The following is a 27,999-nucleotide window of genomic DNA, read 5'->3' on the forward strand; positions in this document are numbered from 1 at the left end:
TGCTGTGTGGTGGGATGGTTGAGGCTTCTGTCTGTGATGTCACTGCCACAGCGTGTACCGGATTACTGCTCTGCATCAGAAGGTGGTGGATAGAAATATTGATAGATAGAGATACAGTTTTTTTTACCATCATGGGAGTGGAACGCTTATTTGTTTGCTGAGCTCGTGAGGTAAGATAAATATCACATTATATTGTTTGTGGGATGACGGCTTGATACATCAAGTATTTTCTGGCGTGTGTCTCGTCAACATAGCTGATGAGGTTGTGTTCATAAAAAAAAAATCCATGTATTACTCTTCAGTACTGTACAATGTCCACAACATTCCAACCGTGCTGCAGAGAGGCAGGGATTTATGGCCATGAAACAGCATCTCTTCGCGATTGGTGAAAAGGGCTTTCACTGAGCAGTGTGAGCATCACTGGTTGGCCGGCTGAGTCCTGCTGTTGAAGGCTGTGTTAAATTCTTGAGTACAATGTGGTGCATGGATGGAGTTTATGCAAGAGCAGAAAAAGGGTTGGATGAAATTCTATTAATATGATTTATTTATTTTTTCACAGATTGGGAAGAATGTGTGCCTTTGTGTACTATGTGTGTGACAGCCTCCAAAACGTTTGTGTAGGAATATTTGTTATTTGAAGAAATATCACTTCAGAGGTTGATGCTAATTTTCATTAGCATGTCAATTTAATTTCACATTAACTTCAGCTTTAATAATTGCAATGTTTTTAAACACATTTGGTGAATATAAATATACAATGTATATAGATATTTTTATGTAATTAGTTTTATTAAAAAACTCTGAATGTCAATGATGCTTTAGGACGTCAGAATCACATACGCAACATACACGTGTGCTATGTCCGCAATTTGGTGCATTCGGGGTACTTTCACAACGTCTGGAACTTGCAACACACCATACTGTTCTGCACATAAAGATTCAGACAAGCCAAAATCAAAATCACACTAACATTTTGATTTGTTGTTGAGCTCTTTTTCATAATATGAATAGATCCGATGTCTGCTTCTCCGATTTGTTTGACCTCTAAGGTCCCAGTGTATCTTACTGTCCAAATGTACTAGTCAACTTTCATTGTCATTTTTACATACTTTTCTTTCTATTGTATACTGTACAGTACTGTCACATGACAGACCAAACAGGCAGAAGGTTGAGAATAAGCTCTAAGCACATGAAGCTGCTGAACCCACTCATTTGACTCTTGCTCTACAATTCATGATAAGACAAGCATAAAAAGAAAACAATCAGGAGATTTTAGACAGTATGAGGCAGAAGTGGCCACCAGACCACAGGGTGTCAACACAGAGTCATGAGCAATGTTTTTCTCTGCAGGAACTTAACAATAAAAAGGAAGTAAACCAGTCATATGATCCATGGTCAGGCCAAAGCTATTAGGGTGAGAGAGGGCAAAGGGAGAGAGTTCTTAGCGCATTGTTGAAAATGCACATGATGAGGAAAGGGGCAATGCTGTACATCGTTCGCGATTGCCTCTGTTCATAGTTTAAGGTGTAACGGATGCCCCATAGGATGCTGGCTTCTATATTTCTTCTCATGGATGTTTCTTTTTCTAAAGTCAGAGCTTAAAGGTAAACTTTCATTTGACTACCAAACAGATTGTTTATGAGTGCAAAAATTGTTGTGTGATGTATGTTTATGAGTGCAAAAATTGTTGTGTGATGTACTGTATCTTTCAAAATATTTGCAAAAGGTAGTATGTTGGCCTTATATTCTACTCCTAAATTCTGCAGGTTTTCTTCAGAAGCACACCAACACGAGCCATTTAGAAGGTCTGGAATCGGTGTGACCACAATCACTTTGGCACCAAAGCATCAGGTCAAGGAGGCTCCCGTTGGCTATGTATTCCCCACAGAGCCTCCATCGCTGGGGTATCACTCACAGTGAGAGTATGGAGCGCCTTGCCTACAGTCAAGGTAAGCAGCCACCGCAAGACAGAGTACAACCGAGATTGGCAGCCAGCTAAACAAAAGCCACATACTCAAGAATTCACACACACAATTTGGAGTCTCAAGTACCATTGCTCAAAATCACATATAGCGAAGTATGGCCCGGGGGCCAGTTGCAACCCACGTTTAGTTTGTATGAGGTCATGTGACCATGAAGTTAAAGTAAAATGCAAAGTATGCAGTCTTAGATTTGAAAGTTGTTGTTTTTGTCTCTGCAAGTACGAGTTAAATATCAAGAGCTATGACTTGTTTATGACGTGTCTGCACTGTTGCCAACTGGCGATCTTTTTTTTTGCTATTTCCTGGAACTTTTGCCACCTCTCCAGTAAAAACTCACTTTTTCATATGCAGTAAAGTTGCAATTAGCAAAACGGATTAGCCTTTGGAAAAATGTTGTCAAATATTAGCTAAGTTAATATGAGGTGCATATTTTTCCGCATTTGGGAGGAGCGCGGAATACTCACCCTTGTAATAAAACAGCATGCAAATTCCACATATGACGAAAATTGTGTAATTTGCGGAATTACATACAGTGGTATTATGTTTACGCACTCGCACATTCTCGCGAGAACGGGCTGTATGGGGTCAGTTGTGCAGTTGTCTGTCACGCTTTGCCTACAGGGGGCGGCAAACCGACATGGTATCTATGACGTCGTGCTTCCTTTTGTGTGACTCGTGAGCATGTTGTCGACACCGCCCCTCCGAAGAGCGGCTGCAAGGCGGGCGGTACTGTCACAAGCAGACCGCACGCAACTCATTTTTGCTCGCTGTAAACAGCTCCACGGCGAAATCATGTACAGAAAAGAAAGCGTCTCCAAGGTGTGGCTCTTCTGCATTTTGCCTCCGCCGGTACTACGGACTTTCAACAGATAGACAGTCGAACGACGCCTATCTACGGTCGTCGAGCCTTACGTCACCTCCCGTTTCTTTTGGAATCGTGATTCACCTGTCTGTTGAGCTGATGAAACTGATGCTCTTTCTAAATTACGGTTGTTAAAGATGTCCGGGTAACTCGGCTACAAGCTCACTTGCTAAGAGTGGGGATAGACCAGCGGCTGCTAAACTCCGGAGACGCAGCCAAACATGGCATCGGCCGCCGAGCCTGACCTGGCGCTTTCCGAGGCCGACAGCAGCAAGGATAAATCTCAGGTGTTCGGGATATTGAGGTTACAAGAAGAGAAAGTCAACGTTGGCGAGAAATGTATCCCCACCGTGATGAGGGGAAGCGGGGGTGGAGGAGGAGACGGACGATGGCAGGCTCCCATCTTCGCGTTAGCCAGGAAAGCCTCAGAAACCATTTCGGGGAGCATTCATGTGCTGCCTAAAGTGTCGGAGAACAGAACATCAGTGCAAGGCGAATGGAACGTTCCAGGTAGAGTATCCCCATACGTACGATGTCTATAGCGTCTCTCTTCATTCGCTGTTTTTGAAGAAGACAGAAGATACATACACCCTGCACTGAACATCAGCCAATCATATGACACACAACGGGGAATACTGTACAGTCAGCCCCATGCATATACAATTTAAGAGTCTTCAACCACTCTGGCTACCATATTTCTCAAATCTGTGAGGAAGCAGCAGAAAACGTACACAAAGAGAACTATGCCATTGCTCTCCTGGGAACTTTATTTCAAAATTCATAAACATTTCTTTCTTTCTGTCAGCCTTGCGGGATCCCATGGCCATGGAACGTGCCAACCTCCTCAACATGGCCAAGCTAAGTATTAAAGGCTTGATCGAGTCCGCCCTGAGCTTCGGAAGAACGCTCGACTCGGACTACCCGCCTCTGCAACAGTTCTTTGTTGTCATGGAGCATTGTCTCAAACATGGTCTGCGAGGTGAAACGACCGCAACTTCACACATCGCAAATGTTGCAACTCCCTTTCAATAGATCCTGTGTGTATGTTAGTGTCTTATTTGCTGTCCATTTTTTCCAGTGAAAAAATCCTTTCTGGGATTTAACAAGTCTCTTTGGGGTCCTCTGGAGTTGGTTGAAAAACTGTGTCCGGAAGCAGGAGAGATCTCTGCGTCTGTTCGAGATCTGCCTGGACTCAAGTAAGGCGTACACATGGCCCGTGATAAAGGACTTCATTAAAAAATGTATCTCATGTCACACAAAACCAATTTGATGCAATGTTCAAGATGCATTTCTCACAAGACTTCAGCTCAGTGAGCAAGTAAGGATTAACTCCATATGAGTGTTTTCCACAGATGTTCTTTTTTATTTTTTTTATATTTTATTTTTTAATAACAATGTCGATTGTAGACATTTACATCGAGGTGGCAAGTTTGAGTCACCTACTCTTTGCATTCAGGACTCCTTTAGGTCGGGCAAGGGCGTGGTTGCGACTGGCCCTGATGCAGAAGCGGCTGGCCGACTATCTGCGACTCCTCATCACGAGAAAAGACTTACTATGGTAATTGTTGATACGCACACAAAAACGAAAAGACACATTTCTAATCATGAATATTAGAATTGTTCATCGAAACCGTGTGCGAAAAAAATGTTGTCCTGCCTCTGCAGTGATTTCTATGAGAATTCGGCACTGATGCTGGAAGAGGAAGGCGCCGTTATCGTGGGACTGCTGGTTGGCCTGAACGTCATTGACGCCAACCTGTGTGTCAAAGGTGAAGACCTGGACTCTCAGGTAAGCGTGACCCCATGCACTGTTCTCCCCTCACTTCATTTACAGGATCCAGTGGCACTGAGCATGTTCGTGAGATCATAGGGGGGATGATTACAGGCAAGGAACAACACCAGGCTTACAATTAAGGCAAGGGAGGCTAGTTTTATGGCTGGAAAAGGAAAATGAACGAGAGATGTGCGGCAGTTTGAGAGTTAGTGGCTAATGCTAGTTCAAACCATCAATTTTAGCTATTTTCTTCTGTGATGCAGAGGTTTGCGCATCCCACTAACCCCGTGAGCTAAATTGTCTGCGGCCTTACATGCTAAACTAGCTATTGGCTATCTATTAGCTAGCTAGTTTTCTGTCTATTTGAATTATTTCCGGGTTGAGTGAACGCTGGCGTGTGAAGCTGCCGCTGCACAACCGCTGAAAAACTTATCTTGTGACTGTAAAGTGACCTTGAGAGTTTTGAAAGGTGCTTATACATTAAGTGTATTATTATTATTATTATTATTATTATTATTATTATTATTATTATTATTATTATTATTACAATCACTTCTGTCACAAATTTTTCTATCAAATTATGAATAGGCTTACTATTTACTGCCGCGACTGTGGGTCCCTCATTGCTTTGCATTGTTTTATGTGCCTTAGTTCAAGAAAAAAGTTGACCATCATACATCCTAATTTTTTTTAGGTCGGGGTGATTGACTTCTCCATGTACTTAAAGAATGACATAGATGATTACAGGAGTGAAGAGAGGTATGTTCTCCTGTTGTTTATGTGAACGTTTCATGCCGTGGCCCTTTAAGAGGAATGATTGTTTCCATGACAACAGGAACAGCCAGATAGCGTCTATCTTGGATCAGAAAAACTACGTCGAAGAACTTAATCGGCAACTGAAGTAAGACTTTTAACATCAAAGTTTGGAATTTACAAGATATTCAAGGATTATTTGATTTGTTTGAAATATTGCTGTGTCCAGTTCAACAGTTCATGGGCTACAGGGCAGAGTGGACTCTCTGGAAAAATCCAACTCCAAACTCATAGAGGAGGTGAGATTTAGCATCTTTGGTGGAAATGAAAGGGAGAACACGACTTCATCATCTGTCTCTTTCAACTTTTTTTGTTTTGTGTGCAGTTAGCTATCGCCAAAAACAACATCATTAAACTACAGGAAGAGAACCAGCAACTAAGGAGTGAAAACAGCCTCATTCTTCTGAAGGCTCAACAACATTTAGAGGTACTCATAAACATTGAGTCGCAAAATAAAAACTTATTGTCATATGATGGATGGGCATGGTGACCAAGTCGTGACTTGATTCACTCGATTTTTGTTTTTTCACCTACAGTGACTTTGGCCTTTTTGGAGCCCCGAAGGTTACAATTTGAGACTTGGCATATTAATAAACCGGTAGTACAACCTTCGAAAGATTCAAGAGGCCAATTCAAAAAATCAAATTCATATCAAGAGTTAAGAAAGATAAAATAGGTTGCTCATATTTTCAACTGTCTGTTAAAAATAATTGAGATTGCTATGTAAAAATCAATTTGAGCTTGGGAATTTTGGTGTTTCATTTGCCGGATGGTGTAGTTATCAACCTTATAAAACAAAATATTTCATTCTCTGTGTCATGAACGTCTGCATAGGAGTTTCAACTTTTTAAAAAATCTGCCTGATTCATGTTTATCGCAATGCTTTTTTATGACAATCACTGCCAGACGTGCAAAAATGTGTCCACTCCAGTGCCAGGGTTTTTGTCATTGTCACTCGAATTCTGGGACTCACAGGATATTGAGTTTTAGGACTACATAAACATTAAATGCAGTGTAAGAAACCTCAGACTCTTCTTTCATCAGAAAAAAGGGTTAATTCCTAAATTATATGGGTCTGGAGTTATATGAGCTTGAAATGATGGTGGCTGTCCAAAATAGAATGCAATACATACATATTGGTTTATATAGGGCTTGAACAACAGCTGAAGCTGGAACAAAACGCTAATGTGGACAATAGGGAAATGCTGCCCCTTTGTGGAAAGGAAAAAAAAAACATTGCCACAGGCCATGGCCACCGCTTTATCGGCACACAAGAAATTAAAAAAAAAAATTCGGGAATGGCGCTCTCTGTCATATTTTCAATTCCTGAATAAATTCATGAATGAGCTAAGAACTTTTTGATGTGTGTTTTATGTAGGTGTCTCAGGGTGACGTGTCAGTGGAGAGAGACACATACAAACAGTCTCGTCAAGGTTTGGACGAGATGTACAACGAGGCGCAAAGGCAGTTAAAGGAGGAGTGTCAGCTCAGACAGGTGAGACTGCACCTCACGTTTGTTCCAACGAGTTGTGCCAACGGGAGCTCATGTGTACCTGGTTGTGCCTCACGATTAGGATGTGGAGAATGAGCTGGTGGTCCAAGTGTCGATGAAACAGGAAATGGAACTGGCCATGAAACTTCTTGAAAAAGATATTCATGAAAAACAGGTGCGGACAATGTCTCACAAAAATTGTACAGTACCAGTCAAAAGTTTGGAAACGCAAACAATTCAGTCCTTCTAATTCATAGGTGTCAAAGTCAAGGTCCGGGGGTCAAATCTGGCCCGCCACATCATTTTATTCGACCTGCGAAAGCAAATCAATCATGTCAAGTTCCATGATGCTTGTTAACGTCGGAACCCAAATGTAAAATTGTCCCATGTAAATCACAATAACAGTCATTATTTTTTACTTGAAATTTTAAAACTAGTTATTCATTAATTTGTTGTGTGCCTTATATATAATATGTGGATGGGATTAAACATTCCAATGGCTTCCCAAAATTCAGAACGGCCCCAGAGAGGAAACTTTAACGACAATGTGGCCCGTGTCGAAAAATGAATTTGACACCCTTGTTCTAAATTATTTTAGAAAAAAAACTGAATTGTAACTTCATCCTTTAGTCGCCACCATTGTGATATTTGTACAATATTGATGGAATGTTTTGGTCAGCAACAAAATGTGAATCAAAAACAGAAGACGTTTTCTAGTTTAGATTGTTCCAAGCAGTGTTTGAAATAACGTCTGCCCGGATGCCCCAGGCGTGTAACTTTTACGCCAGACGTACAACTTCCAGAACCTCTCTGCCCGGGTGGCCGACAACTTTTTCCAGAAATAAAAAAAAAAATAATAATAATTTTTCAAATCAAACGTTTGCTTTATTTCGATTTCAAAATATTTATTCGGTTTGAAATTTCGGTTCGTTTGGCAATGTTTAATTTCGGTTCGTTTGGCAATTGACAGCCAATCAGACGCTTGCATCGAATAACTTGGCGGCTGGACTTTGCCAAGCGTTATCAGGTCGTGCCTTTGCATATTACAGTAAAGTCTCGTTATATCGATATCGGATATATCGATAGTCCCGGTTATATCGATACTATTTCTATGCATGCATGGAGAAAATTACACGCAGACAGGGTCGGATATATCGATAGTCACGGTTATATCGATATTTTTTCAGACTCCCTTGAATATCGATATAACGAGACTTTACTGTATTTTCAAAAGTAGACGCACAGAGAACACAAGAAAAATGCATAAGTGGTTAGGAATCAAGCCAAAACCTCAGCCCCAGAAGAGAGACTCAAGAGAAGCTAATAAAATTTATGACGCTACAAAACTTAAACGTACATTGAGAGCATCGTGGAAAAAGGCGTTTACGTGGCTTGCAGCAGACGACGCAAAACAAATATTGCACTTTGCAACCTACCGGGAAGTGTATGGACAAACGACAACTGGAGCAAAATCATAAGTGAAGGATATTTACGACAAATTAAGCAAGGGAGCATTTGTAGTAGGTACATCAATTACTTAATTTTAAAGTGTCGTTCTGTTATATAATCTGATTATCAATCCTTAATACTTTGCAACAATTTTTTTTTGCGATTAGTCGTCTTATTGTGTTTCAAGTTGTGAAAAATCGGGCAGGCAACTTTATGGCTGGGCCGGCAACTTTTCAGAGTTGTCTGCCTTGGGTAACTTTTTGTCATGGGTTTCAGACACTGGTTCCACGTCTCATTCTGATTTTGAATAACTTTGTGTTGTTGACTGAATTCCCAAGAACGAATCGCTTGAATGGCTTTACCTCTTCAATTTGAGAGCATTTGAATTTGAAGGTGTTGCCCAACTTTTGATTGGTACTGTATGTGTACCCCTAGTAAATGTCAAAGAATTTTTGAAACTGTCATCATCTACAAACAGGACACGTTGATCGGTCTCCGAAATCAATTGGATGAAGTCAAAGCCATCAACGTCGAGATGTACCAGAAGATGCAGGTGCATACAAACACTCACTTTTTATCTCTTATGACAGTTACGAGATAGTAACCTTGTGTTAGACCAAACTGGCCGACAGCTTCTGAGCCAAGCATTGTCATCTTCTAGTCATCTGATGATGAAATGAAGAAGAAGAACAACATGATCAGTCGTCTTGAGGAGAAGACCAATCAGATCACTGCCACCATGAAGCAGCTGGAGCAGAGGTGAGCAACGCAAAATGTCTTAAGCAAAAGAATTAATCAGCACAAGAAATTGATATTTCATCTTGCATCTCCTCAATTCACCCAACTCCTGTTTTCTATATTTTACTTTACTACTCCAAAATGATAATTGGAGCTTGATGTCAAATATTCACGACATTTTTCCCAAAAGAGGAGGGATCCCCTCGTCGCAGCAGATGATTTTGTTATTCTATACCCAGAATTTTATTGACACCATAAGTGACTAGTCGACAACTCCACATTCATCACGTTAGTGTTGACTTAAAAAAAGCTCTAATTATGCAAACACCCATTCTAACTGGACCCTTACAAAGGAAAATGATTTTGGGATTTACTCCAGTCATTCCTGTCAGCGTTTCTCCCAAGAGAATCGGTCATTCGCCACTAACCTGAACTCATTGTCATGGCAACATGCTTCACAATGAATTCTTGTCTTGAAAGTGTTTGCACTGCGTAGACTCTTACTACATAAGGTGAAGTTAATGATTAAATATATGAACTTTGTTAGTGAGTTTCAAATAATTTTGTTCGTTCATTTCCATTTTGGGGTCTGTTAGTTCTTCACGTTCGTTGGTGACTTAGGGAGAGGAAAAAAACACATGGAATTATTTTCAGAAATTTGAGTATGATTCCACAAAGCCAGGGGTCGGGAACCTTTTTGACTAAGAGAGCCATAAAAGTAAAATGTTTGAAATGTTTTTCAGTGAGAGCGACACACACACACACACACGATACGCGCACGAAAACACACACGCACGCGCGGCCACTTTTCAACAAAATGTCAAAATGTTTTATTTAAAATAACTTTGTGACAGTACTCACTGTTAACATGAATGGTTTTCCGTTCCTCATGATTGGTAAAAATCCAGCCAAACGATAGGAATGAAAGTCAACTTGCCGGGTCCACAGGCGAAGTTACTGCTAGCTCGCCTGCACACGGCTCATTAGCTTCCACACTTGCTATCTGCAATCTACTTCTTGCAGAAGTATATTGATGCTAAAGTTAACATGGGGCGTGTTAAAATATCACTGACATTTGACGGTTTCATCGACGTTATTTTTTAATTGCAAATTAGAATACGCGAATCCTCCGGTGCATTCAAGCTAGAGTGTACTCGTCATTTTTTTACTCGTTGGGCTCATTTAAAGGGCCGTTTACGTGTTTCAACATGACGGCCAGTATCATCCAATCAAAATTGCGCTTTCCGCCAACATAGGTCAGTGTCATCCAGTCAAAATTGCGCTTACCGCCAACTGCAGCCCCAAGAGGAAATGAACGGCGAAAATATGTACGTATTTAATTTTATCGGCGAGCCATATGCAATCATCAAAAGAGCCATATATGGCTCGCGAGCCTTAGAATCCCGACCCCTGCACTAAGCCATGGCTGATTTCTTGTAAATACAGAGGTAAAACGAATCTAATTTCGCAACATGAATGGAACATGCACTATTGTGTGCGCCCAGGAACTCATTTTCACTAACAGCTTACCTTTGTGGTGAAGTGTGCAATTCTATTTTATCTTTTTACAAATATTTTTATTTGTATGAAGATCGCTACTCCCATGTAGCTTGATTTGGTCAACAAAACAAATACGGGCTGTCACTCTGGTGCTGCAACAGCGCCTCAGCACCAAAATGCAACTAAAATTCGGAACATATTGGCAAATAAAGATGAAAGTGTCAGTCATAACCGAGTATTATTTGCATTATCTTTTTTACACGGAATTTCAGTGCACCAGGTGTGTGCAATGATTTGACGTGTATGCCTTACATTGTATTTAAAAAAATAAATAAATACATTAATAAATAATTTGTATTTGGCTCTGGGTTCTGTAGAGCCCGGTAAGAAACGCGAACAAGTCCAGATGTCAGCTAAATGAACAAACAAAGGAACGAACAAGCAAATGAACGAACGGCTCCTTCAATCCGATTCTTAACAAATCATCAATGAAAGCATAAAATACCCATATTTTCAACGTAACCTATTCACCATATCTTGGGAGAAATACATTGATGAATTTGAGTTCCCCTGCATGACAAGTTTGAATCTTGTTGCACTGTATCGAATTTGGAATTTGAGAGCTTCAGTGCGAAGCGCCTGTACTGTTACTCCTCCCCCACCCCCAAGTCACCCTGCCATTTGTTTCAATGTGCTCCATCCTCTGTGAATGTTTTTCCTCTGTGTTGACAGTTACATTTTTTTTTTGCTAAGCACAAAAGAATGTTTCCATTCGCAGCCTAACGAATCAGCAGCTCCATAATGCTCGGGCATCAATCTGTGCTGTGATTGTATTCCTTTTTCCGCTTCTCTTCACGTCACTCATACAGTGAAAAACAAACCACGATGTACAACTCTTGCCTCGAGCGTGTCGGCGGCCAAATAGAATACTGATGTATTGACATCCTTTCTTCCTTCCTTTTCTTTCTGATCTCCCCACCCCACCCCTTGTTTCCTTCCTCTCCCGCCTGTTTATCTCTTTTACGCCATGAAATCATTCATTGATCCATTTTACCCACGTTGCTTTGCGATTTGGTTCCTCTTCCCCTGCGCAGCGATAAAGATCTGCTAAGTCAGACAAGAACTCTGGCCATGTCGTTTGTCAAGTGCGCCAGCACGGACACCGAGCACCAATACAAGCTAGTGAAGGACATTTCCTTCTGAGCACAAACACGTACTTACACAGGGACTGACTTAGATGCAGGAACCCGGCTTTACTTCAATCCATTTGTTCCTTTTTTGCCCCCATCCCTCATATTTATGTGGACAGTGCAGTTTGGGGAAATATTGTTGTGATTGGCCGAGTGAGGGAAGGGCGGACGGGGAAATTCATTTGTGATGATTGCAGTTGTGATGTCCCTTTTTCTCACATTGTCACGTCACCTTTTGTCATTGTAACATCTTTTAAAGATATTAAGAGACAAGCTGTCAGAGCATTGGGGTTAACTCCACATCCCGCTATAAGTTAATGCAAGCTTGCTGTCTTTTAGATGAAAGTTGAGGCTCTGGTGAATACAAAACATTCCTATTTCGGAGCAATAACTTACACAACACGTAGGTGATATTTTCTCAACTGATATGCTTCGGTAGATAATATAATAATAATAATTTACAAGCGCCTTTTTTAAGCACCCAAGGACACTTAAATGACATATAAGAACAAAAAGTACAATCTGAGTTGTGCTTATTACTCCTCATATATACATTTAACCCATCAACAAAAAAGTGATTGTGGTAGTCACATGAACAAGAGACGGCTTTACTGTAATATAGAGGAAGTGTGTGTTGCATTGAAATAAAAAAAGAAAAATTGTTTACATAAAATAATAAAAGGAAAGTGTTACAGTGAAGCAATTCCTAAGTTGTATGCAAAAAGCTGATGGCGCCACTAAAGGTCAAGACTCTCTTGCCACCTCACACAGCGTTTTGATTCCGTTGCGATAAGTCTTGAATAAATGTATACTTTCCTGAAAGTTTGAGAATTTCATACTTTTAATAGAATTGTAAGATTGACATTTTCACACAGAAATGAAACCACGGGTGCATTAACTTTCATCTGAACAAAATTGAAGTGATGTAGAATGAGCTGAAACCAAGAGGTACCATAATCCTCCTTCCTTCTTAAATTCCAGGCTCCCTGCAATAAGTGAAAATACGTGGAATCCAAACACACAACTCGAATAAATACACTCAAGCCATGTTTTTTTTTTTACAACTCTTTTATTGCAGCTTTTCAAACGTGCTGTTAAAACAATACAAACACGATACACATATTTTGAGAGAGAGAGAGAGAACATTTGGGAATCAATTCAGAACGTACATAACACTCCCGGACTCATTATTGTATTTTATTTTATTCATATAAGTATGTGTTTGTTTATTTATTTCATCCCACCCGTGCAACAGCAACAAAAAAATATACTGAGGTAATTCAGTCGCATTAATGGCACAAAACACAGTTGAGCGGTAAACTGTCGTCCATAAACATAAAGGAATTGTTTCGAAAATGGAATCATATGTTTGTATTCAGTATAAAATACATTATTGAAAGAAATCAAAGGTTTTTTTCTGCTACTGCTCCATCTGCTGGATCAGGTGGGTCGCTTCCACAGTTAACCTGAAATGTAAAATAGCCCCTGCTTTCAGCGCTGGTAACTAAAACATTGTGTTATGGCTTGGCGTACTATTTATTGATTGTAGTGACTGGGACATACTCATGTTTTTAGAAATCTAACCGATGAGGGATTTGTTATCACTGCCTTTTATCACCTTGATCAATAAAATGTGATGTTTGGAACACGTTTTGGAGTGTCATTATCGAAAGGTCAGTTGTTGGTCATGGGCCATCTCAATTTCTGCCCTTGGTTGCTACATTTGAGGTTTTTCCCTATTGCACAGCCTGCGCATCATCCATGTTTTTTTTCTGCTTCACCATCGTCCTTCCCGCTCCCATGCCAGTTTTTATTTTGTTTTTTTTCCTCTCCATGAGTTTCCTCTCCTGAGTTTGTCGCTGGTTGTAATGGCGCAGATTACAGGAAGCCGAGAGCCACCGCACCACGGCCGAGGAAGGCACCAGGCGTTTCAAGATGGACTTTGCCAACAAGGCCGACAGCCTGCAGAAGCAGATCGACCACAGAGAGAAACAACTGTAAGCCCGGCAGATACACTTTTGTCCTTAATGCTGCCTGATGAAGGCTCAAATGTGCATTCCATTCATTAATCACAATGGTGTCCTGTTCGCAGTTTGCAGCTTGAGACGGACCTGAAGATTGAGCGGGAATGGAGACAAACGCTGCAAAACGATTTGCACCGAGAGAGAGAAATGGTGTCTCAGCTCAGGACGTCGGCGCTGCAGATCAACGGTCTCAAGATGGTAAACAAAACAATTAGAAAAACACACCCTTTGCACGTATTTTGCTTGAGAAAAATCTGATAATGGGCATCACAAAATGCCACAAGAAGTTTGTACTATAGTAATGAGAGACACAAGTGAGCAGATTTTTTTGGGGGGGAAATACCTGTAGTAAACAGTTACGTCACAGTCTGTGCTATTTGAACACAAATGGTGAAGCACCACATGACACACATGGCATTCTTACTGATGAGTCACTTAATGAGTGATACCTCAGCTTACGAACTTAATTGGTTCCCAGAAATTGTGTGTAAGGCGAACAGTTCGTCTGCCAAACATTTATTTCCCATAAGAAACCATTAAAAATTAGAATAATCCGTTTCCAGGTCCACATAAAACATAATTTTCTACTAAATAAGCCTTATAGGACAACCGACGCCTCCGGACAAGTTGTGTCCATAATTTGTAAAATCGCTTCAAATGTCTTCTACTGAGCGTATTTTACAAAGATTCCACCGCATATAGCTATATTTTACGTTTTAAGACTCGCGCTAAATATTCAGGAAGTCTTGTTTTTGAGTTGGTGACGATTCCTGACGTCATGTCACGGAAGGAACGCCCCTGACTGAGAAAGGACACACAATTCAGTTTGCGGTTCTTTGTTTGGTCTGAAAACTTCGTGTTGATGGCGAAATTAGAAGGAAAACACATCAATAACGCGATGGTGAATCGTTGTGTGTTGCACCAAGACAAACTACAGTAAAGTCTCGTTATATCGATATCGGATATATCGATAGTCCTGGTTATATCGATACTATTTCTATGCACGCACGGAGAAAATTACATGCAAACAGGGTCGGATATATCGATAGTCCCGGTTATATCGATATTTTTTCGGACTCCCTTGAATATCGATATAACGAGACTTTACTGTATTTGATATTCGCTGACACAAATTCTCGGCAGACAAATCAGCCCATTTCCAACGGAGCTTGGGCGCATGTTCTGGGTGCTACACATCAGCCCTGACGCCTCAAAATGACCCGGAAAGACTTCTTTAATCGATTGCAAACATGTATGATTCCCTTTTCAGAACTATTTGAATCATATTCATAACTGGATGAGTAACAAGAAAGCATCTTCTCCGAATCTGAAGCCATTGTTTTGATTCTCGAGCAAGGCAAGATGTCTTGGCGTGACATCACGAACGGGGGGGCGGGACCTTCTGAAACTGGCCACTTCCGGGTTCAATTTGAAGTAGTTTTTGGACACTTGAAGTCATTTTTATTGGTGTTTTGCATTTGACTAAAAATATCAGCCTGCGTGTTTTGGGTATTTTAGATGCTATAAAACGTTTTTCTGATGTCAGTTAGGAAGCAAAAAAGTGGTGTCGGTTGTCCTTTAAAACGACACAAAATATACCTTATTTTATGTATAATAAATGTGCTATTGTATTTTAATTAAAGAAATAAACTGTACTGGATAATAAAGTCGTTTTATTTACCTTTGTGATGGTCATTGATGTGGTTGCGTCTTGATATCCGAGTGCAGTTGCCGTGCCTTCTCGCGATAATACCCTCTCTAACACTGTCCCCTGCTAGCTGCTTTTCGTTAATCCAAATCAACAGACGTTTTTCAACCTCTTTTATTGCCCTAACCATTCCTTAGACAACACAGAAACACCCTTAGCCACACGTAGCAATGGTCGACTTAGCATACTGGAACGCTAAGTCACACAAACGCACATCTCGTTCGTGTTTTTCCATGATCTCCTTCTTCTGCTCGAGCGTAATTTTCTTTTGTGTACTTTTCGGCTTAACACTGGCCTGTGGTGGAGTCTTTTTCGGTCCCAAAAAAAGCAAAAATACTCCACTCAATAACAAACCACGTCTGCACTGAGTGCCTCAAAGAAAGTGGGTGTGGAAAACTAGTCCGCCAGCTACCGTTGCGCTGTTCGACCGTGTGGTTTAGTGTTCTTCCGCCGAAAACTAGTCTGCCAGCCATTGTGGCGCGCCGTGTGTTTCCCGAAAAGTAGCTCGTAGGCCAAAATTATATTCTCGCGAATTTAATGTTCGTAAGGCGAAAAGTTCATAATCTAAAGCATTTGTAAACTGTGGTATCAATTCAATCACTTGCAACTGGCTCCTTCTTTGTGTATCTCAGTATTACTCTGCATCCATTTACCTAATGAAGCGAGCGTCATTGATTTTACTGGAAACCATGCAATGTCTTGTCTGTTTTTTTAATCCACAGGAGTTCCATCGCCTGCAGGATGAGAACTTCCAGCTAAAGAGTATATGTGAAGACCAAGAACAAGCTCTCGAGGAGCTTGGCTCCAAACTTAGCGAGTACGTCTGCTGTTTAACTTGGTATCCGTCCTCCAGTTGGAGGGAGAATAAAAAGATCTAAATGAATGCAGCAAGTTAAGGACTGCTGATGTAAATGTTTCCTCTGAAATTGCAATAATAATAATGTATGTATGGAAGACGATGCCTGACGTGATGTCACGTCTGAAACGCCCCTGACCGAGAAAGCGACACACAATGCATTTTGGGTACTTTGTTTGGTCTGAAAACTTCGTGTTGGTCCGTGTTGATGGTGAAATTAGAAGGAATAAACATAAATACGCGATGGTGAATCCTTGTGTTGTGGCTCCAGGACTACTATTTGATACTAGTTGACACAAATTCCCAGCAGACAAATCAGCCCATTTCCAACGGAGCTTGGGTGCCATCTTGTGCATTTTCTGGGCGCTACATTGGAGTCCAGACGCCTCAAAATGAGACGGAAGGACTTCTTTAATCGATTGCAAACATGTATGCTTTCCTCTTCAGAACTATTTGAATCATATTCAAAACTGGATGAGTAACAAGAAAGCATCTTCTCCGAATCTGAAGCCATTGTTTTGATTCTCGAGCAAAGCAAGACGTCTTGGCGTGACGTTACGAACAAGGGGGTGGGACCTTCTGAAACTGAAACTTTCGGAGGTCATTTTGAAGTAGTTTTGGGACACTTAAAAGGACAGCCGACGTCTCCGGACAAGTTGTGTCCATAATTTGTAAAATGGCTTCAAATGACTTCTACTGAGTGTATTTTACAGATTCCACCGCGTATAGCTATATTTTACGTTTTAAGACTCGGGCTGAATATTCCGGAAGTCTTGTTTTTGAGTTGGTGACGAGTCCGTACGTGACGTCATGAAGGAACGCCCCTGACCAAAAAAAAAGACACATTGTAGCAGTCCTTCCATCACGTCAATGCATTTTGCTGTGCATGTTTGGTCTGAAAACGTCATGTTGCACCAAAAAGAGCCAGAAGAGGGCGACCAAGCTCCATATGAGGAATTTATCAGCCTGTGGAAACGGGCTGATTAATTCTTCACAGGAGCTCGGTCGCCTTTTTCTGCCATTTTTTTTTTTTTGGTGATCCATTTCCCAACAATGTTGCCTCAAAATGGCACGGAATAAATTATTTAATCAATTGCAAACATGTATACTTTCCTCTTCTGAACTATTTGAATCATATTCATAACTAGATGTGTAACAAGAAAGCATATTCTCCGAATCTGAAGCCATTGTTTTGATTCTCCAGCAATGCAAGACATCTTGGCGTGACGTCACGAACTGGGGGCGGGACTTTCCGAAAATGCCCAATTCGCAGCTCAATTTTTTTGTAGATTTTGGACACTTTAAGTCATTTTTATTGGTGTTTTGCATTTGAATAAAAATATCATATTGCGTGTTTTGGGTATTTTAGATGCTATAAAACGTTTTTCTGATGTCAGTTAGGAAACAAAAAAGTGACGTCGGTTGTCCTTTAAAGGATTTTGAGGAATTGGGGCGTGGGGGATGTCGCACCCAAAAAAAGGCGGAAGATGGCGACAAAGCTCCGTGTCGAAATCGGCTTTTGTCACAACACACAAGGATTCACCACAAAAAAAAATGGTGTCGGTTGTCCTTTAAAAGTGCTCTAATAATGTCCTCGACACTTTGTGATGCAGATCCAAAATGAAGATTGAGGACATTAAAGAAGCCAACAAAGCTCTTCAGGTAAAATAAATGCCATTGTGTAGCTTCATTGACGTGGAATGAGTTGTAAGCTTTCTTGGGGCCATTGCAGGGCGGGCATGTGTGGTTGAAAGACAAGGATGCCAGCCACTGCAAGCTGTGTGAGAAAGAATTCTCCATCTCAAGACGCAAGGTGAGCCCACAGCGATCGCTGATGACGCTTCAATCACTTTGGTTGCCCACATTATCATCAACATTGTTGTTGTGTGTCCAGCATCACTGTAGGAACTGCGGAGAGATCTTTTGCAACGGTTGCTCGGACAACGAACTTCCACTGCCCGCGTCTCCCAAACCGGTGCGAGTGTGCGACACCTGCCACGCTCTCCTCCTTCAGAGATGCTCGTCAAATCCTACTTGAAAGCGTTTCCCTCTACCTCCTCTGGCGTGATGACCGCTCATCAGCCATGTGCAAGGTCCGTCTCTTATAAAGCTTTTGCATGCATGTTTGTCGCACATCTCGCCGGGAATTGCTTTGGAAGTCGAGATGTTGAAGTGGCACACTGATAGTGGCCTCTGCTTGAATTAGCCTGATTACATCTGGAAAATGACACTATCGCAAAGCACAACTGGAGCAGTACAGATGTGTTATCTGTAAAGCTGATACCGTTTTCTGAGGCTCCCTATAGAAGGAAATACATGATGCTGGATGTACGTCATATCATTTTGTTATTATATTGTGAGTGAATTTGTAAAAAAAAAAAAGTTGCATCAAATCAAATATTTGCCTTTCACAGTGATTGATTGATCAGCTGTTTATTGTTTTGAAAGCCTTTTTTTACAATTGTAATATTAATTTAAAAATAACTTGCATCATGCTATGCCAACTTCCTCCTAAATGAGGCAAGTCCACGTTCCACTTGCATACTACAAACTCGTGATGTGATACATTGTGTGCAGGGTTGTCTCCAGGGTTAAATGCTCAAATGTTTACATCTCCTCAACTGGATGTCGCTGCTGTTTTGTTAACATATTAGAAACTTGATCCATGCCCCATTGCGTGGCGCTCGTGGCAGTGAAAGAAGGTGCTGCTTGCCCCGCTGTAAAAGATGGGGCTTCACACTAAAGCAGTGGTTCTTAACCTTGTTGGAGGCACCGAACCCCACCAGTTTCATATGCTCATTCACCGTACCAGTCTTTTATAAAAAAATAAAATGTTTTTTTTTTTTACTGGTGCACAAAATGAATTGTGCATTAACTCATTCACTGCCAGACAATGTGCAAAAATGTGTCCACTTCTGTGCCAGGGTTTTTGTCAATGTCACTCAAATTCCAGGACGCAAAGAATATTGAGTTTTAGGACTACATAAACATTCAATTCAGCGCAAGAAACCTGAGACTTTTTTTCATCAGAAAAAGAGTTAATTCCTAAATTATATGGGTCTGGAGTTATATGAGCTTGAAATGAGGGTGTCTGTCCAAAATACAATGCAACGCACATATTGGTTTATCCAGTATAGCGCTTGAACAACAGCTGAAGCTGGAACAAAGCGCTTACATGGACAAAAGGCAAATGCTGCCCCCATGTGGAAAGGGAAAAAAACACTGACAGAGGCCAGCACTTTATCGGCACCCAAACACGAAAAAACTAAACCAGAACAAATTCGTAAATGGCGCCCGACGTCATATTTTGAATTCCGGAATAAATTTGTGAATGGCAGTGAATGAGCTAATATCACTTTGTTCAAATAACAAAACCAACACAGTGCATGACCTCAAACCAACTTACCTCAGTGTGACTTTTGCTATTGCCTTTGAGAGACAAGTTCAGATATGCGTGGCTTCACCTTGGAAAGTGTCAGTCTCATGTCATTTTCACAGCAAGGTCTGTTCCTTTTCTTCGTTCTTCGTCCCCCGAAAATGATTGCTCACAAAGATATGTTGTACAGTGAGGTTAAAATCTTAGCTAAAGAAAATAGATAGGGGAAAGGGGAGCAAAGCAATTTTTGTAAAGCAGCAAAACCCTTCACTAAATCGCCATGGTGGTTTAAGGTTTAATTGAGATCGTGCTTACAACGGACTTCTTAGGTCATTACCACATAAGCTTAGCCATGCTACTGAGGCTAATGGGGGGTAGCACATTGGGGGTAATCAGACAGAACAAAAGAAGTAAGAAGAAAGTAATCAGATTAGCTTCAGGGAGTAGTGGACTGCTCCCCCAACCTTAGAGCAGGGACCTATCAGAGCAGTGGCCTAGCACCGCCTCCTCTGTTTCCATGCAGTTACCAGCACAGCTTTAGTTCGCTGACAAAGCTTTTCGAATGAGGAGCGAAACATCCAACACATTCAAAGAAGTACAGATGACGTCTGAAGAAATCCATCCATCCATCCATTTTCCATACCGCTTATTCCTTTCATTAGGGTCGCTGGAGCCTATCCCAGCTGTCTTCGGGCATGAGGCGGGGGACACCCTGAATCGGTTGCCGGCCAATCGCAGGGCACACAAAGACGTACAACACTCTCACACCTAGGGACAATTTGGACTGGTCAATCTGCCTACCATGCATGTTTTTGGAGTGTGGGAGGAAACCGGAGGACCCGGAGAAAACCCACGCGGGCCCGCTGAAGAAATCTTTTCATCATATCCCATGAAAGGTTGAGCGACCTCAAGAGGGACTGGGTGGAAATCACCCAGGTTAAGAACCACTGCACTAAAGGAAAGCTCTGAAGACAAAATGACTGACTTGCGTGTTGTTTGTACCGGAATGTGATCTGATACGAGCCACCACTAATTGAAGAAGCTCATGTAAAAAATTATATTCAATAAAGGACAAAACGTTTACTGCCACCCCGTCCCCAAATCTGCTGCTCATGTTCTGTTGCGCAAATACTGTTAGTGCCAAAATGACCCATGTACAGTATTGACAGTTTAAGGCACAATTGCAGTTGCGGCTGCTTCAGTTTTTTTTTTTTTTTGTCAGAGTCAAGGTGAAGATAAGCGGTTGAGTAAATGGATGAAAATAGAATTACATGTTCTATTGACAAAAAGAGCATTTACCTCTCAGATGTGTCATAAAAGTCGACACGCTCATCTGCAAATTTCCACATTGTGGGATGATTAAAGGTTTTCTGATTCTGAACATTTTTTTTGTATTTGGCAATCCTGCCAACCCAGAAGTCTTTTTTTTTTCAGTTTTGCTGATATGTATCGGAGTGCCAGTCCTAAAGAGGATAGGTATTTTTTTTATTGTTTATATTGTTTATGAAAGTGAACCTTATCACTTATTTGATTATTTTTTTATTGATTATTGATTGTCAAAATTATGCTGCCTTTGCCGTAGCGATTTTGATTAAATTGTAAACCTGATCTTTGTTCATTTTTGTTCTCCATACACAATATACACCAAATGCTCGGTATATAATAAAAAAAAATATTGGGCAAAATGTACAACAGCTGTAAATGGCATACTTGAGCTTTAATCAACTTCCTTTCTGAACATATTGGCTGAATAACAATCTTTTTTTGTCATGAACTGAGAAATCATTCAAACACAGACTTACATTTGTTGAACTTTTAAAGATAAAGTTACTTGGAATACCACATCCAATTCATGTCATGGTCGCCCCCCCCTCCAAATAAAAATGTATGACAGTTTAGAACACAGGTGTCAAAGTCAAGGCCCGGGGGCCAAATCCGGCCCGCCACATAATTTTTTTCGGCCCGCGAAAGCAAATCAAACTTGTGAACTTGTCCATTATACTTGCTAAAATCATAACCAAAATGTCATATTTTTGGATGTAAACCACAATCATTTCATTCAACAAGTCATTTTTCTTTACTTCAGATTTGAAAACTCGTTATTATTTTGTTTAGCGCTCTGTATGTAATATGTGGAGGGGATTAAACATTCTAATGGCTTCCCCAAATTCATAACGGCCCTCGGGAGGAAACCATATCTACAATGTGGCCCGCGGCAAAAAACGACTGACACCCCTGGTTTAGAAGATGCCAAAATGAAGCTTTTTAAATGTACTTCAAATACTTTCCACCATGACAAGTCTCTCAAAATGTTCAGCTTCAACCCATTCAGTCTCATCCTCAAAATCGAATAATTCAATGCAATTCACACTACTGTACGCATTTTTTTAAATACGCAAGAAAGGAAAAGAAAAGGAACACCCAAAGATCAACTTGGTGACAAAATGTTGCCCTTGAGAAACAAGAGAAAAAGGTGGTCTGGTAATGACATCAGTATGAGCCCCGTAGCCGGCCGCTCCGTGAGTTACCATAGTAACCACCACGACCTAAGAAACACAGGAAAAGTATTATTTTATTTTAAATGACACGTGGCCACAAGGATTTGACCAACACACACCCGTTTCGGATCCGATGGCTGTGGAGTTGAGAAAGAGCTCAATGTAGCGGTGCTCTGTGGACAAAACGGACAATTGAAGATCACTCAAATGGACAATTTATTTTTCTTCTTGATAAATATGACTTCTGAAATCACTCTTTTTTTTAAATGGGTAACTTTAATTCCATGGCAGAATAATTGAGGACAGAACGTACGCATGTGGTGCTTGTCCTTGCTCATGGCGGCCACAGCGTCCTCGTGGGAGCGGAACTCCACGTCAGCCTCTCCTGTCAGCTTGCCGTTGAGAGCGATGTCGATGTGGACTCTCAGAGGGTTCAAAGGTAAGAAGAACTGGAAAGAAAAGAAAAGGTGTCAAACACGACAAAATGCCATTGATGCGCTTGGATGAAGACTTGGCACCTTTGCGACGTCCATCTCGCTGGCGCGGAAAGGCAGACCCCTCATGTGGACAAAATGGCCACCGCCGTGGTAACTTGAGCCACCTTCAGATTGACGACTATAACTGTTGCCTAGAGACAAAAAAGTCTCATTAAAAATCCCAAAAATAATACAACCATCGCAACCCAATTCTCAAAGCATGCAGCAACATTTTACTACTTCCGTTTTTTTTCCAACATGCCTGCCTTGCTACTGAAATAAAACTGTATTCATCTGCAGCTTCTTAGGTATTTACTGTTCACTCTATTACTAAATAATTTGTTAAATAAAAAGCCGAATATGTTAAGTGTATTTCAGACTAAAGTACCGGTAGTCTAAAAGTACTTCTGTACTTCAACAACTACAACTTAAAGGACAACCGACGCCTCCTCCAGACAAGTTATGTCCACAATTTGTAACATTACTTCAAATGACTTCTACTGAGCGCATTTTACAAAGATTCCACAGCATATAGCTGTATTTTACTTTTTAAGACTCTCGCTGAATATTCAGGAAGTCTTGTTTTCCGATTCCCGAAGTGACGTCACGAAAGGAACGCCCCTGACCGACAAAGCGACACACAATGCATTTTGGGCACTTTTTTTGGTCTGAAAACACCGTGTTGATCGCGAAGGTAGAAGGAAAACAACATAAATAATGTGATGGTGAATCGTTGTGTGTCGCACCAAGACTACCAATTGCGGTAAAACACATGAAGAAGGCGTTGAGTTGACACATATTCCGAGCAGACAAATCAGCCTGTAAAAATGAACCCGGAAGTGTTTAGTTTCAGAAGGTCCCGCCCCCTTCTTCGTGGCGTCACCCCAAGACAAGAGTCTTGCCTTGCTGGAGAATCAAAAAAATGGCTTCAGATTCGCAGAAGATGCTTTCTTGTTACTCATCCAGTTATGAATATGATTCAAATAGTTCTGAAGAGGAAAGCATACATGTTTGCAATCGATTAAATAATTTATTCCGTGTCATTTTGAGGCAATGTGGGGGGGGGGATGTATCACCAAAAGAGGAGGCAGAAAATGGCGACAAATCTCCGTGTAAGGAATTAATCAGCCCATTTCCACAGGCTGATTAATTCCTTACACTGAGCTTTGTCGCCCTCTTCTGCCTGTTTTTGGTGCAACACAAAGTTTTCAGACCAAACAAGTACAGCAAAATGCATTGATGTGATGGAAGGGCTGCTACAATGTGTCCTTTTTTTCGGTGAGGGGCGTTCCTTCAGTGACGTAATGTACAGACTCGTCACCAACTCAAAAACAAGACTTCCGGAATATTCATCGTGAGTTAAAACGTGAAATATAGCTATATGCGGTGGAATCTTTGTCAAATACGCTCAGTAGAAGTCATTTTACAAATTATGGACACAACTTGACGTCGGTTGTCCTTTAAAACTCAATATTCTGCGGGTCCTATGAAAATGACAAAACTCTGGCACTGGAGTTAATTTGTCAAAGCAAAACTTTTTGTTCCACTTAATCCGCACAAAAAAACAGCACAAAGAGCAATCGATTGAAAGCTGGGGGACCACACTTCTTCAAAGAAGTCAGAAGACATTACCTCTTGCTCCTCGATCTTCTCTAACACGCTCATCAAACACGCAGTTCCCAAAGCCGTAGCTGCTCAATCCGTTGTAGCTGTCAAAACTATGTCCGTAACCTGGACACACACAGTAAAAACAATTACAAAAGGGGGGAAAAAAGAATACAAACTCAAATCTTTCAAGTGATACCTTGGCCAAATCTTGTGTGACTTCCTCTCAGTGAGCATTTGAAACCTACTTACCTCCCCCGTAGCCCCCTACGCCCCTCATGGAGTCCATGAGAGAGCTGCCGCGACTGGGACCGGAGCCAAAGTACCCTCCCCTGGGGCCCTCCGTCACGGGTCTGTCGTAAGGCCCCGGTCTCTGGCCCCCGATTACCCGCCGGGGTTCGTCCAGGTAGTCTCGGATCTCGATGCGACTGCTCTTAAAGATCTCAATGTACCTGCGAGGAGAAAGTCCGGGCCGCGGCAAGTGAGGTGGGGGTGGAAATGGCGGAGGTGGAAATGCCAGCACGCGCACACACAGAAAGATACACGCAGAAAAGACAAATATGCCTAACAGTTGTCTAGCTGGTAACGACCTGGACAAAATGTCTTTTAAAGCACTTGCTCTACCTCAGACTCGGCAAACTGCGTCTACAAGCCCAATGCCCCCATTACACTAAAACTACTCACTACATGTTGGACATTTTGCAGTAAATAAGAGCCGAGCACACTTTACACATTGCATTGTATGAAAGCCCCAATTAAAAGTGTCATTTTACTAGAAGACCCCCCGCCCCCTTCCCCTTATTGGCAACAGAATGTGACAGAAAACATCCCCCCCCAGTAGAGTATGGACTAGAGTTAATAAAGCCCGACCCAGTCCAGCCCGTCCCCCTTTTGCAGTCCGTCCCACCTGTGCCCTATCCTTTCCTTGTGTTTCCCCCGAGCCTTTTCTGCTATCTCCTTTGAGGCAAACTGCACGAAGGCTTCCCCTGTGCTCCTCCCCTGGTAGTCCATTGGCAGAGTAATCCCATTCGGCACGATTCTCAACCCTTCAACCCAAGCACACAAATACATAAGTCGGTAGGTAGACAGGCAGGTAGACAAACACCCACCGGAGCTTTTCAGTTGGAGGACAAGTTATGAGGGCCACAAGCCGGACCGCTACATTCAAGCTAAACATCTGACATGATTGCATTTGATGGAATAGGCCCAAAGGCAGAATGACAAGAACTGGCCTGGAGTCAGCAAACACTAAACAGGAGGTCACTTTTTGCATTGTGGGACCAACGGATCTTCTCGAGGCCATGACATTAGGTACACCCGCCCAATTTCAAAAAAGTGCGGATATGCTAGACCGGCATTACAGTGAAAGAAACAAAACAGAGTGAGCCCATTTCCTAACCTTATTCCCAATTTGTGCATTTTGGTTGGAAACTGCTATTGAGGCATCTTTTCAGTTTTTTTTTTTACCCCGTAAAGCAGTTATTGTTGATAATGGTGTTACAACACTTTTAGGACATCGAGGAACTAATTTAATCTTGAATCAACGTTACGAGTGAGAAAACTGAAAAGGCGTCTGTATTAACGTTGCACTTTGAAAGACGGCCGCATTTAGAATAGCTGCACTTTTGCATTTTAACATGAGTCCGTGTATAAAGTACATCTCGCCTAAAACAATTACACGTACTAAAGACCCCATCTTGAAGGTTACAGTGCATGACGTGTAAAAGGGCAGCAGAGCAAACCCCAGGTCAGTGTCATGCATCATTCATTTCCCCTAACCCAAACAAGCCCGGCCTATTCCATTGCTTATTCTCCTTGATAGAGATCATACATAACATCATCAAATCATTTGTTAACATAGTAACATTATAACAAGGTCAACATACTACAAGAACAAACAGACGTATGCAGACATGCAATCCTCCCTACAAAAAGCTTGAACAGCACACACAGAATACATAGAATCATGGTTGAAAATCTATTTGGGGTACTACAAAATGATGGGGTGAAACATTTTAGAGAGATTTTGATTAGTTGGCTTTTAACGTTATAAGATGGGGGAAAAAAATCATGTTTGAAGACTAGTAAGCTAATGTGAGTGGAGGATGTCGACATACCTGAAAAGAACTGAACAATTTCCTCTTTGCTGCATCCGAATGGGAGGCCTCGGAGTCTCAGCATGCAGCCACTGGAGCTGTCGTAGTCAGCAGGACCGCTACGCTTCAACACCCAATCCATCTCGCTATGGTTTGACTTGAACACTGACATTTACGCGTCCATCAACACACAGTTCAAAGGAAAGTCAACAGTTTGTTTCACCAAAGACATTTTTTTTTTAAAGTGAAACATCTGAATTCAAACACCCTTGAAGATTCATTACCCTCAATGTATCGGTGTCCCATGTATTTACGATCTTTGGAAAGAGCATTCTTGAAATCCTCTGATGTTTTCAGCTCAATAAATGCTTCGCCGCTAGGGCGGCCTTCTTTCGAGTAGGTGAAACACACTCCGTTGACTTTGCCTAGGATGTCACAGTCTGCATACAAGACATTTTAGGCCATTATCTTTGAGGTGGAAAAAAAGACACACAGGCATTTTCTATGAAAACATGTACCATGTCTAAGCTATGTCGCTGTAAAAAAAGGCTGCGTGATTTGGAAAAATAATCACTTGCTAATCAGAAGTATTTTTCTTCCCTCTACAGGTATTTTTAATACACAGAAGCAATAAGCTAATTTGCGAGGAGTGCAAATGTTGACCAAACTCAACACAAAGTACATTCAGATAATTTCTGTCATAAAGCAGGGCTTTAGGATGTGTATTCAAGTATCTTGTTGTTGACTGGTCTGAATGCTCTGTCTCACCCGAGAAGAAACTGGCCACTTCCACTTGGGTGCAGGTCCAAGGAAGTCCTCTGATCCTGACCACATAACCTTCTTCGTTGGAAGACATCCTCACTGACAAAACAGGACACACAAGAGACAAGCTGCTTGAATTTCAACTTTGCTGAGCCCCCCATCCCCGAAAAATAGATATCATTAATGGTAACCACTTATTCAGTCGTCTTGAGCACACAGGGCAGTTGGGGGGAAAATTGCAAACTAACTGGTTGCGCAGCATCAATTTTCACAGAAGCGAAGAATTCCTGCGGGTTTTAATTCCTCTTGGTAACCAGGTTGCCAGTTTTCAGCAAAACGCAAAAAAAGTTCCTATGGTAACCTGAACAACCAGCCAAGCGAAGTGCCTAAAGTTCACAGCACATCATTTCTTTGTAGGGCTGACGTTGAAAATAAAACCTGTCACTGTAACGGTTGATTGCTCTTTGATAATCAGATGATGACATTTGGAGTCAATCGTTGGGCTCGCGCTCATCTGACACGCTAATGTTAGCTGGAGAATGATAGCGGTTAGCCTCGTTTGATAGCGATCAAATGTTTAACGCAATCTCGCTCAATTTAGGCCCTTTACAGATTCGTCAAAGTGTGGTACAATTTGCCATTGACCAAGCCCCCGTTTATAGATTTGAAAAAGGCGAAATTGTCTCACGATGGCGTATTGAGCAGTCGATGTCTTCCGCCTTGTACCAGCAGTTTCAGTTGACACTTCCTGTCGCCGCCTCACGCTCTGATCTCGCGAGACTGGGATGCGACATGACT

The 27,999-nt window shown here is 41.5% G+C and overlaps 2 protein-coding genes across 8 annotated transcripts; one reads left to right on the forward strand and one right to left on the reverse strand.

Moving 5' to 3' along the window:
- rufy2 (RUN and FYVE domain containing 2) lies at positions 1–22,692 on the forward strand. Of its 5 annotated transcripts, none has more exons than XM_088992722.1 (20): positions 1–170; positions 1,767–1,949; positions 3,650–3,823; positions 3,923–4,040; positions 4,301–4,402; positions 4,510–4,633; positions 5,313–5,377; positions 5,454–5,519; positions 5,601–5,670; positions 5,757–5,858; positions 6,810–6,926; positions 7,006–7,098; positions 8,851–8,925; positions 9,034–9,131; positions 13,678–13,797; positions 13,893–14,022; positions 16,255–16,349; positions 18,002–18,050; positions 18,121–18,201; positions 18,283–21,372. In XM_088992722.1, exons 2-20 carry the CDS (start codon positions 1,874–1,876, stop codon positions 18,424–18,426), a joined length of 1,899 nt encoding a protein of 632 aa, XP_088848848.1. In that variant the 5' UTR covers positions 1–170; positions 1,767–1,873; the 3' UTR covers positions 18,427–21,372. The 5 variants fall into 5 exon arrangements, 3 of the variants coding, with proteins under 3 accessions (XP_088848848.1, XP_088848849.1, XP_088848847.1); XM_088992723.1 differs by lacking the exon at positions 1–170 and adding an exon at positions 676–1,604; XR_016114503.1 differs by lacking the exons at positions 1–170; positions 1,767–1,949 and adding exons at positions 1,962–3,354; positions 22,554–22,692 and having other exon boundaries at positions 18,283–18,481.
- Positions 21,452–27,999, reverse strand: hnrnph3 (heterogeneous nuclear ribonucleoprotein H3 (2H9)). Of its 3 annotated transcripts, none has more exons than XM_088992726.1 (11): positions 27,890–27,999; positions 27,208–27,300; positions 26,724–26,879; positions 26,461–26,604; positions 25,251–25,389; positions 24,596–24,795; positions 24,371–24,469; positions 22,781–22,890; positions 22,576–22,711; positions 22,382–22,435; positions 21,452–22,310 (listed from the first exon to the last, which is right to left on the reverse strand). In XM_088992726.1, the coding sequence occupies exons 2-11, from the start codon at positions 27,293–27,295 to the stop codon at positions 22,255–22,257; spliced, it is 1,182 nt and encodes a 393-aa protein (XP_088848852.1). In that variant the 5' UTR covers positions 27,296–27,300; positions 27,890–27,999; the 3' UTR covers positions 21,452–22,254. The 3 variants fall into 3 exon arrangements, with proteins under 3 accessions (XP_088848852.1, XP_088848850.1, XP_088848851.1); XM_088992724.1 differs by having other exon boundaries at positions 27,450–27,932; XM_088992725.1 differs by lacking the exon at positions 27,890–27,999 and adding an exon at positions 27,396–27,414.

Source organism: Hippocampus bargibanti, linkage group LG03 (genome assembly GCF_051943395.1).
Source record: "Hippocampus bargibanti isolate YZ-2025 linkage group LG03, ASM5194339v1, whole genome shotgun sequence".
Classification (NCBI taxonomy): Eukaryota; Metazoa; Chordata; class Actinopteri; order Syngnathiformes; family Syngnathidae; genus Hippocampus; species Hippocampus bargibanti.